At 29.4% G+C, this 12,716-nt stretch overlaps 1 protein-coding gene across 1 annotated transcript in view; it reads right to left on the reverse strand.

The window, feature by feature from the left end:
• Nucleotides 1-12,716, reverse strand: part of LOC148305783 (uncharacterized) — a 28,860-nt gene that overhangs the window by 15,432 nt on the left and 712 nt on the right. Inside the window, exons 2-4 of the mRNA XM_088266146.1 lie at nt 11,837-12,004; nt 9,883-11,042; nt 8,596-8,761 (exon numbers count right to left, since the gene is read on the reverse strand). Of these exons, the coding sequence (XP_088122272.1) occupies nt 8,596-8,761; nt 9,883-11,042; nt 11,837-12,004 (1,494 nt within the window). The remainder of the gene's footprint in view (nt 1-8,595; nt 8,762-9,882; nt 11,043-11,836; nt 12,005-12,716) is intronic.

Below are 12,716 nucleotides of genomic sequence, written 5' to 3' on the forward strand. Positions count from 1 at the left end.
AAACAAGCTTGCGTTGACCGACCAATGTCACGGAAACACAAAACGACAACGCAGTAACTGTCCCCAACCATTTTATACCCAATTTTCAAATACCTACTATTGCACTTTTTGCATAACGAAACGCAAAAAATGATATATTTAACAAATTTTATAAAATGAAACAACTTGGTTTTAACCACTATTTTATTATAAGTACACTTTAACCCACCAGTTTCGACAAGAACCTAGTCATCATCAGGGTTCGTTAAATTCTAAAACATGAAAATACTCATAAATAATTACATTCCCTTACCAAAAACTTCCACACGCTCATAATTTTATAAAATGTGCCACAAAGTATCTGTGAAAAACATTCAAGAAAAAAATATATTTAACAGTTTAAAGCAAAAACTATCAAAAAATAAAATGGCATTTTGTACCTTTTAAAATTTTGAATGAATGAACTTGTTACAAAAAACGAGTTTTATCTAAAAACGCCATATTTTGGGGATGTAGTTTTCAAAATCTTTATTTAAATCTAAAAACACGGGAGTATTAAATTTGCTTATACTCTCGGAATTCCGAAATGTTTATAGATTCAGTATCTAAAGAGCAGAACGAATAGTCCCCGAGGGAAGACAAATATTTATCGTTCACGAAATACGGAAAATATTATTTCAAACATACATTTATATGAATGTATGTGTAGTCAAATACAACAAATTTATATTATAGGTACATGATCATACGAGTCTAAGGTAATCCGAAAATTTGGGTTTTATGTAAGTGGTGAGAAACATAATAGAGAAACATAATGGAGTAACTAATGCATACCTTCATTAAAATATATAAGTACTTTTATACAATATATTCGGTAGGTCCATATTTTTACGCAAACAAATTTGAGATTAATTAAAAAAATATATGAAAATAATTCCTGTAATTGGAGATAATACAGTTTTTGTTAACAAGTATTAAGACACACTCAAAATGTTGTAAATAAATTATCTGGTCAAATTATAAGTTTAAATAATAAAAATGAAAATGATATTTTCTGGCGTTTTTCATGTTTGTGATTATAATCCAGGAGTCGTACCTCATTTACTAATATAAGAGTTTCTGCTTACTAAAAAGCTTCTTTACATCTCACCAATAGATGTTTCTAGTGAAATTCTAGTGATTCAAGAATAAGGTTTCTAAATTGGTTCAAATATATAGAATTTGAGTAGTGTGGTTGTCAATAATGGCTACAATTGGTGAATGTTACACGTATGTAAAGTGATCACTTAAACCAGCCTCATGACAGTCGTCAGCCCCGTAAATGCCCAGACTTCCATATTCTTCTTCGTCTTTGATGAGATGTCAAAAAATTATATTTAAAAAAAACTTCGACTGTTTTATTGCATGGCCTCTTTATCTATGTATATCACGGGATAATTACTACGATTAGGTAACTCTAAAAAATCTTTCTTAGGAAATTTTAAATATTAGATTGTGAGGAGTATGATTAATCGGTTGATGTGTTTTTATGACCTATCAGCGGAGGCTAAACTGGCAGTGCACAACGGAGTCCTGGTTCCAACTCTAATGTATGGAAGTGAAACACGGAGTTGGCAAAAGAAGGATGAAAGTAGACTGAATGCAGTCGAAATGCGATCTCTCAGAAGAATGTGCGACAAAACGATGTATGATAGATGTGCGAATAGTGAAATAAGAAAGGAATGCAAAGCTGAGATAAGCATTATCGATAAAATTAAGAAAGGTGTGTTGAGATGGTTTGGACATGTGGAACGAATGAGTGACGAAAGAACGGTAAAACAAATTTATGAGGCGAATGTTAGTGGGAAAAGAAGCAGAAGAAGACCGAGAAAAACATGGCACGATCAGGTATGCCAAATACTTGAAAGTGGTCAGGTTAGGAGTCGTAACAATCGGCGGGTATGTATGAGGAGATGCATGAACGTGGAAGAGGCGAAGAATGTTTGAAAGGACAGAGTGGTGTGGGGCTCTATTCTCTCTGCCTACCCCTGCGGGGAAGCGGCGTGATGGTTAGTTAGTTAGTTAGTTAAATAAACATCGTAAAAATTAATGACATTTAATGCGTTATACGCATTTGAGGAAAATAAAGTAATATTTTTAGTTGCTCTTCAAAAATACACAATTAAACAAATATTCAGTTAAAAGTGTAGGTTAACCTAAGATAAATAGTATTTTTTAATACGCTACCCTATTTCCAATGAATATCGATGAAAACTAAATAATTTAAATCGTGAAAATAAGCAAAGAGGCATTTATCTTTGCTCGACCTTTTTATGACATACGTAGTCCCAAGCGCCACATTAAGAATATGGAGTTGCCGGCATAAAAAAAAGTTTTCCCTGTTATGTGGTAAGCTTCATTTTATAAGAAACATCAATACACATGTACCTGAATATATTATATTATATATGTTATAAATGTTACTTTGGCAATATTATTTCGTGATAAATAACCTAGAAACTTTTCACTATTATTATTTTTATTTTTATGTTGACCGCCTCCGTGGTGTAATGGTCAGCATGCTCGACTACCGTATTGGAGGTCCTGGGTTCGATTCACTCCAATGTTTATTTCATATAACCCTTGACTACTACCTGAAGCGAAGGGCTGATCACCTTTCCTTTACGTGTTAACGATTAAGATTACAGTGCATTTATATGATACAGTGCCCTATGCACTATCGGGTGAGGATGAGGTTTTGAGATTTTAAAGAAAATATGGTACAGAGTTTAAGATTGCAGACATATTAAATGTTTATGTCTTTTTCAAATTTGCGATTATTATTCAATGATTAATATTTCAAAATTCTTCTTCCTTTTCTTTGATATTTACCCAAAACACGGTTTATATTTATTAATTATCATTTTATAACAAGTCATTTCCGGTACCAATTTAATTTAAATTATATCTTCATATTGTTACCTTGTTACAGAAACATAAACCAATTATATTGCCTCCGTCAATTTTAATCTTAAAAATTCTAAAAGAAAATTCAAAGGAAGACAAATATTTATTTATTAAGTAATATTCATGCATTCAATCAGTTTTTTTTCGATTCGTCTTTATTTGAAAGATTATTTTGATTGTTTTCAGAAACATAAAATCAGACAAATGAATTTTAAATTATTATTCTTGTAATCAAAACATTTATTCTGTTGTAAAATTAATTTCTACAAAATATTTCCCATTTTGTTATGGGTACTTTAAAATATTTACAATAAATTAATTTTCAAACAACATTCAAAAAGTTATTATTGTGTGTAATAAAATAATAAATACCTATATAAAATTAATAACGATACACGGTTATTAAAACGTGCTTTTTTAATGTTAAGTTATTTTTTAAGCGTAAGTATACTACAATGAAAAACTTAATGGATTATTCGTGAATTGTTTTTTACTTTGGTTTTCGATAATGTAGAAAATTAAAATATTGTTGCAAATATTCTAAACGATCACAGGTGCCCTATGTACAACTCGAATATGGATAGAAAATAGGAGAAGTAGTAGGTATAACGAAAATGCATTAATCTCTAACAATTTATTTTAATGTGCATAAAAAAGTAAAAAAACTATTCATCCATTTTAACATTTAGTAATAAATAATAAAAAATAAATTTTACTATAGGCTGAAGATATTTTGTTATTGCCTTTCCATTGTGTGTAATATGTAAACATTTAGACCTGAAGATGGAAGCTTAGCTTCCGAAACGTAAACTCAAGTGGTAAGAAAATAAGTGTTTTCTTTGATAATATCATCATGTCTTACCACAAAGTAAATGCCGAAACAATAAATAAAATTCTAGATTCAATAGCCACAAAAGGGATCTATTTCCAAAAAGGATGGTGATGTTGGAAAATACCCCTGAGATATTTTTGTTTATAAAGCGTGTTAGTGATTGATATTTCACCCTACTACTTCTCGACACGTTGTCCATCAACGTGTCATCAATATTTACGAAACCTATTTGGGTGAAGTAATATCATAGCTTGAATATCATTAATTTTCCCTTTGTAATGTACCGGAGTGTTCGGAACACTTAAAAAAATGGTAAGATTTAACAAGGACTGCTTGCAAATGACCATCCATTAGACTCGAGTGGCAACATTAAAAGCTCTCGAATTATTCGCTTAGTTTGGTGAATAAGAGTACGATAAATTTGTGTGCGAATTACAGAATTCTTTAAGGGCGAAAATTTAAATACATTCAGTTTTTTTATGACGTAAAAAATACATTTATTACAAACAAGATGCATTCAGTTCCGTCTCATTTAAATTAATTTGGACCGTTAAAATGGTTTAATCTTCATTAAATTAGTCGTTTCCAAAATAGTATAACTTAAAAAAACTTAATTTTACTGGAGTTCGAAAACTCAATGACTTATTATTTTGGTTGTACCAACGACAAATCAAAATTTTAACTTATATAACCGAAAATAATTACATCAAAACATTTTGTTCATAATTTAAATGTCTGACATTTTGTACATATTATATAAGATACATTTTATCATTTTCTCACTGTTAAAGTTATATCCTTATATTAAAAGTATCTTTGTAGTTTATTTGAGCAAAACCATTTGAATTTTTTATATGAGAAACCTTAACCTAGTAATTAGTACAAAATAAAACAAACAAAAAATGCAGAAGTAAATTACTCGCAAGTAAATGTGCTCGCATGGATCGAAAAAAATCTGTAAAGTGTCAGACTGTACTTTGTTCCAAAAAATAAAGATTTAGGGTTAGTAACCATTTTTTTAAAATAAATATTTCTACCTGAGCATGTAAAATGTTATGATCTCAATATTACTAGTTATTTTATTTAACACATATATTTATAACTTCCTTGGCTATTGGATAAAATTCTTATTTTAATTTCAAATGCATGGTAGCGTTGAACATATATTTTATTTTACTAAAATTTAAATTTTTAATGAAATAAAATATCCTGGCAAAATGTATCTGCAGCGTAAATTGAATCTCAAGTGGTTAAATAAATACAATTGATATTATTTTTTGACATCTCATCAAAGATGAAGAAGAATATGGAAGTCTGGGCATTTACGGGGCTTACGACCGTCATAGGCTGGTTTAAGTGATCACTTTACACAAGTGTAACATTCACCAATTCTACCCATTATCAACCACACTACTCAAATTGTTGGAAGTTCTATATATATGAACCAATTTAGAGACCTTGTTCTTGAATCACTAGAACTTCACTAGAGACATCTATTGGTGAGATGTAAAGAATTCTTTACATCTCACCAATAGATGTCTCTAGTGAAGTTCTAGTGATTCATGAACAAGGTTTCTAAATTGGTTCATATATATAGAACTTCCAAGAATTTGAGTAGTGTGGTTGTCAATAATGGGTAGAATTGGTGAATGTTACACGTGTGTAAAGTGATCACTTAAACCAGCCTATGACGGTCGTAAGCCCCGTAAATGCCCAGACTTCCATATTCTTCTTCATCTTTGATGAGATATCAAAAAATAATATGAAAATAACTCCTGTAATTGGAGATAATCCAGATTTTGTGAACAAGTATTTGGACACACTCAAAATGTTGTAAATACAATTGAAGCTGCCAACAATAATCAGTGTTCCAATGAAATATACGACATTTTAAATAGTTAAGAAACAATTATTTATAAAAACGTGACTTTAAAACTTAACAAAACACTCCTTTTTCTTTAAATATTTTATTTAGGTATTATTCGAGCACGATCTCGTACAATTATCCAATATATTATAACTAGAACCTGAAGTATACGAACGCAGTACAGATTGATGTTTTCAGAGATGGTGACAGTGAGATTACCCCAAACTTCTGAAATTTAACTATTCAGGATCCTCTGTGATTGCGAGAACTGACCGTAAACCTTTACCTCAATTAAATCCATTATAATACACGCCTTACAAACTAATAAATATAGTTTTCGGTATCACAAATCTAGTAACTCAAGTTCTGCATATGATGTAAATAATTTATTATAAAATCTCATTCATTTTTATATATTTATACTAAATGTAAAAGTATTGTATAATTAATATAATGTAGTTAATCATTATTTCAATTGTTTTATATTTGTAAAATACTTGACTGTATTATATATAACCTTTGACAATTTAACATATCTGTTGCAAATGACAAGCCTTATTTGGTGATCCTTTATTGAGCCGTAATAAATATTTGACATTAATTTAACAAACGGTAACCATTGTTTATTACTCGTATAACAGAAGGCACATAATATTGTCAAAAAAATTATTTAAGCACCTACCTTTCAAATAAGTATATTGGATAATTTTAGTCTAGATTAACTACAATAGCTCAAATCATAATTAAATACACACAAATACCTGTATTGTAGTATATATATTTATATATATATATATATATATATATATATATATATATATATATATATATATATATATATATATATATATATATATATATATATATATATATATATATATATATATATATATATATATATATATATATATATATATATATATATATATATATATATATGTGTATATATATATATATATATATATATATATATATATATATATATATATGTATATATATATATATATATATATATATTTTTTTTTTTTTTTTTATTCATTTAATATATTTACATTTTTATTTATAACATAATAACATTTGAATCATTTATACATATGTAGAACTTTTATATTTCGATTCGCTGTGCCTCTCCATAAAAGAGTCTGTGCTCTTGTGCTTGGAAAGGGACTTACACTCGTGGTTTAATGTTATATAATAAAAGATATAATAGTTTTTTTAATATATTTTTTTAAAGATTTAAATGTATAGAGCTTTAATTTTTTTCTTGAGGATTTTTATATCATCTATTTTTTTTATTTCTTTAGGGAGTTTATTGAAATGTTTGATTGCCAAATATTTGAAGTTTTGCTGAAATTGCTTGGTGTTGCATTTTGGAATAGAAAAATCGTTTGAGAATCTCGATGATAAATTCTTTGTTAAATTTAAATAGTTGTCACCCTTTAGTATTTGAAAAACTGCGGTTTTTTTATAAATGGATTCTATATTTGGGACTTGAAATTTTTCAAATAATAATTTTGTTGGAAATATGTTTTTTTTTTTCAAGATGACTTTAATTATGGTTTTCTGTACTATTTTCACTGAGTTCAGTATGTTGTTGTATGAGCCTCCCCATGCAATAATGCCATACTGTAGTAGTGAGTGAACGATAGCATAGTAAACTCTTTTTAGGTTGTCGATGGTTAGTATGTTTCGGATTCTAATGAATATATATATGCATTTTCTTATTCGTTTTACTAGTTCATTAATGTGACTATGGTATTTCAAATGTTGGTCTATTATTACACCTAGATATTTTATTTCTTTTTTTGGACATAAAACAGAACATAAGTTTTTGCAATTTGAATCCCTGCAGTCACCATTGTGAATTGTAATTTTTATATTTGTCGGTATTTTGAGTTTATGGATACAAAATGGGATAAAGAATGTTTTATCTGTATTTAGGGATAATAGATTATTGTCAAACCAGAATTTTAGGATTTTCATGTCCTTATTTGCGCGATCATTTACGGTATTCCAGTTGGGTCCGTTTATAACTATTGCGGTGTCGTCAGCATAGGATATTATGTTACCGCTGATGTTTTGGTGAAATATGTCGTTGACGTAGATGATAAATAGTAAAGGGCCTAAGACTGTACATATATACATATATATATATATATATATATATATATGTATATATATATATATATATATATATATATATATATATATATATATATATATATATGTATATATATATATATATTTGTATATATATATATATATATATATATATATATATATATATATATATATATATATATATATATATATATATATATATATATATATATATATAAAATATATATATATAAAAGAACACAATAAAAAGAGACGTATTTAATTCATTCCCTTTTCGTGATTTTTACTAGCCTTATTTAATAATCCTAAAAAAATCCATCGTAATATTCTGAAACGTATATTTTTTGGCGTATGCATACTTCCTGAAAACATTGGTTTGTATGGAAAGGGCAAAAAAACATTTATCAAATAAACTGGTAACCCTATTCACCTACTATAACGCCGTAAGACGCAAAAATTTATAAAGGTATTTTAGAGATTCATGCAAAAAGCTCTATAAACAAGTAAATTAGACTTGCATGAAGGCAAAGCCAATATAAGTAGAGTTTATGAAGATAATGTGCGAGTTAATTTTTTTTGAGAATATGACTTGTAAAATCATACCGCTAGTAGAATAATTGCGGGCAGATTTAACTGTAGGTAAGATAAACGTTAGTCTGCGTCGTTGAACTACGGTAAAATAATTGCATCGGTCACCTAGAAGAGCGAGTCCTCCAACATTGTAAAAGGGAAGGAAAACGAACCTTAAACTTTACAGCCAACATGCATACCCACTCATACCATTATAATATTCGGCGGATTTTTGGATGAAAACTTTACTTTAAAAACAAAAAGAATAATGTAAGCAAACCTCACAAACTCTGCCGAAAAAGAAGCGAAGCTCGCGGAGGGCTTATTCCAGCAACTTGGTCCGGAATCAGAACGAGACAGGGCGAGTAGACCCCGCCTGTTGCCAGACAAGATGCGCCGGAGAGCGGCGCTCAAAGCTCGCACTGCCCCTCGCACCATCTGACGATCTGTACAAATAAAAAAAACTTATAATCTCTCAAATAATAACTTTTATTTTAAAATTGGTTGTCGATTTGTTTTATGAATAAGTTAAAATGACGAATATTTTGTTCACAAATAAATGAAATGCGACTGTTAAAACATACATAGTAAAAACGTTCACATGGATTGCACTTTCACATGGAATCCTTGCGCATATGAAATTAACCGATTTACGGGTTATACTAACAATATGTTTCAAATGTAGGAAAAGTAAGGGTTAATTTGAAAAAAATGCTCATTATAAAATACCCTAATATTTTTTTCAAATACTTATCAAAGATTCACCATTGAATTGTGAATATACCTACATACGTATACGACATATGTAAAAAATATATAAGGTGTACTCTTCCTCCCCTCCCTCATTCGTCGTGTGTTTTATTTAATATGTAGTATATTAAAATAATTACTTTATTACACAAAATAAAAAATAGTTTACATTTAATATCATAGAAACAGTTGGAATGGAGACAAATTCCGAAATTGATTTGAATATAAATCATGAATAAAATGATAAATATTTAACAAACGACGGGAGAAGATACGATGAATTAATATTTTTGCATGTTTTTCTCTTTTCGCTTGTTACTTTTTTGTTGTTTTCAATTTTGTATTTTATAACAACACATAATAAGATTAAAACAGTATTCAAATATTGTAAGTAAATATAATACATTATCTGATTCACATAATTGATTAAACATTGTAATTACATTTTTTTATCACATGAAAATACCGGATTTATAAAAGTTTTTTAATCTATAAAATCGTTATTCAACCAAAAGTTTGTCTCATTCCTATATTTTAAAATAATAATGCGGAAAATGATATTCAAATGAAATAAAATTTTAATTTTAGATTTATTTATTTATCCTGGTAAACCAAAGCATTGAGAACATTAAATTGTATTAAAAAGACTCAAAACCTTTAAGTAAGTTGAGTCTTTTGTTCTCAAAATAAAGCCCATTATGTTATCGTTTAATAAACTTGTTTGATTGTGATTCCCCGTTTGAATTTTTTTTGTGAACAATTTATTATATTCGGGTGTCGAAGTTTGCTTGATTATTACGTACAATTGAATACTTACCAGTTTTGATCGGAACAGGTCTCAATGCAAGAAGGCCAACGGGAAAGTTGTCGAACATAGCTGTCAGGTTAATTGGTGTTACGAGATTTTCCAATCCTTCCGGTCTACTGAAGGCCCATAGTCTTTCGGTCCTCTTCTCCGTTCTATGTGCGCCTGGTACTCCGAATACGTCACGTAGGGAACCTAACTTATTGAACACATTTAGGGTCTTCACTGTCGGTTTGAAATTTAAACTGGTTTCTAAAAATGATCCTCCCTTATCACTAAGACTACTAATATAATCACTTTTATCACTAAGGAGGTCAGAATCTCTTATGTACATTTCGGATTCTTTATTGTACTCATCGTGACTACTTAATAACTTAATATTACTCCGCGGTGTTACAGAAATTAATTTTTGTTTTAACGGAATTTTAGAACTTTCAACGCCTTCTTTCGATTTAAAATTTATAACTCTGTCTTCATAAGAATTATCTTTAAAATGATCATTATTATACGCAACGGGGTCTCGAAATTGACCGTCGATATATCTATAAGGAGAACTATTCAACGCGCTTAACTTCGAACTATCTTTATCCTTAGACATTAAATTTGATTGGTAAAAACTAGGTGTTGAACCCATAGATGCACTTGTGGTATATTTATCCAAATTAAAATTTACACTATCATTTTCGTCTCCTTTTATATAAATAGATTTGAAATTATAATCACTCTTGTTCACTCCTTTTAAAAGTTTTGTGGTTTTTTGATTCGTCGTATCTGCTCCTTGATTATTTTTAAAATTGGACTGATCGAAATCTTGAACTGCTTCTACTATTTCATCGCTCCTTTTGAATCTTTCAATTTCCTCTATTCTTTTTCCTGATGCGTGGCGTTCTCTATGATCTGCGGCGTGTTTTTCACCTTTAGTTCTTCTCTCAGACTCTATCTCGTAGTAGGGATCGGGACCTTGCGAAGTGTATTGATCCGGATGTCCGAATGCATCCAGATCAGAATGTCTTATTCTGTTGGTTGTGAGTTCGGTGTCGATCCAAAGCCAAACGAAATGTCCATCTAACATATTGAGCCTTTTAGCTTGCTGAAGTACTCTTTGAGCAGATGCCACGTCACTGATTAGAACTATTACTCCACGAGTAGATCTCGATACATCTGCGAGACATCTAAAATAAACCAATAATAATCTTATAAGATTACTTCCATATTTAAAACAACACTATATTAAATAAACTTATATTATATTATGTTATATAATTAAGACAAAAATATTTTCTTCTTGAAAAATCAAACTAAATTTTGGGACTAATTTTGGAGCCGTGATTAAATCTTCAAAAAGTTGGTTCTTATTTTCAAACACAGATCATTAAATTTGATAAAAATATCTGATTGAAATGTTATCATAGGAACACTATAACTTTTTAATAATAAAAAAGCCGGTTAAACGTATCCTTGTGTCACTTCACACGGATTAAGTAAAAATATTTATGTAAAAATATTTTATTTATAGTACTCAAACATATGTTTATTTTAATTACTAAATAATGATAACGTAAGGTAAATAATATTTCTAAAATTGATTCGGCAATCACTCTGTATTAATATCTATCCATTTTTATTTTTACTTGGTTCATTACGCTTTTTCAAATAAAATGTGACACGTGTTTCTATGCATTCCGCATCAAACACGGTGTTCACGGTGTTTGAAAATAATGAGGAATTCATCAAAACACGTGCCGCATTAAATTTCAAAAAGTGTACTTCATTAAATTGCTAATGAATACCATTTTGTGTAAGAAAAATATACGTTAAAAATTTCCTATAAGATTGCGCCATATGAATATGAAAATCATGTAATTCATTTTTAAACGAATGCGTTTTCTGGCCTTATTAGGAGCTTTTGAGTAGTCGGGCCTTAACGGGCCAACGTAACAAATAACACAACGATGGAATCAATTACCTAAATAAGGCATGCTGGGTTTTAGCAGTGGGGAGATCCAGAATAGTTGGTATTAGCGGTGGTGCCTTGATAATAGCAGCTAAATCTTTCCTCAGAGAGATACTTGATGTCACCTTAGTATCAGCCAGAACTGTGAAGGAGTGCCAATGGGTGTGAAGGAGTAAGCCGCTGAAAAAACAAAATTTACTTTTGTATTTTATTTTTCATACGTAAACAATAATAACTAGAAGTCTAATTACGCAGCAATAAATACACTGCACCTGACATGTCATAAATATTGTTCTTGGGTTACTAAACCCGTTGTACCTGACAAGTCATAAATATAGTTGACAGGTCATTAACTCGCACTTGTCATATACATCTTTATATAATTTTTTATTTCTATTTTATTGTTATTAAAGCAACGTTAGTAGTTAGAGCATTAATGGTAGAACGGGTGGGATCGCATACCTAACGCCTCTCACTGTATATTCATCACCTCAACTGGAGTCGCTCTAATTTCGAAGGCGATTACCAATTTTTAATATTAAACTGTCTTAATAAAATATTATTTTTATTACTATCAACAATCTTGGATAGTATGATTGTACTTTATGCTTTTCTAAAATATGTTCAGTGATTTCTGTAGTTGTTCTCTCTCTCTCTCTCTCTCTCTCTCTCTCTTTCTAATTTAAACCCTAGTGGGAACCGTCCCGCTACACGGAATCGTTGTAACCCTCTTCTCTGCGGTTTGTAAAAACACGCTTCTGGAATTCAAACTACGTTTTGTTCTTATTTTGGAATGCATTAAATTTGTAAAGTTTACTTTGATTTGGCATAGATAATTAAAATCTCAATTTTAGTAAACAATTCTAAGTATTCTCCTTATTTGTATAATGAA

The sequence above is a fragment of the Brachycentrus maculatus genome, unplaced genomic scaffold, assembly GCF_059751285.1.
Source record: "Brachycentrus maculatus isolate JH-2025_06_01 unplaced genomic scaffold, ASM5975128v1 h1tg000262l, whole genome shotgun sequence".
NCBI classification, from domain to species: Eukaryota; Metazoa; Arthropoda; class Insecta; order Trichoptera; family Brachycentridae; genus Brachycentrus; species Brachycentrus maculatus.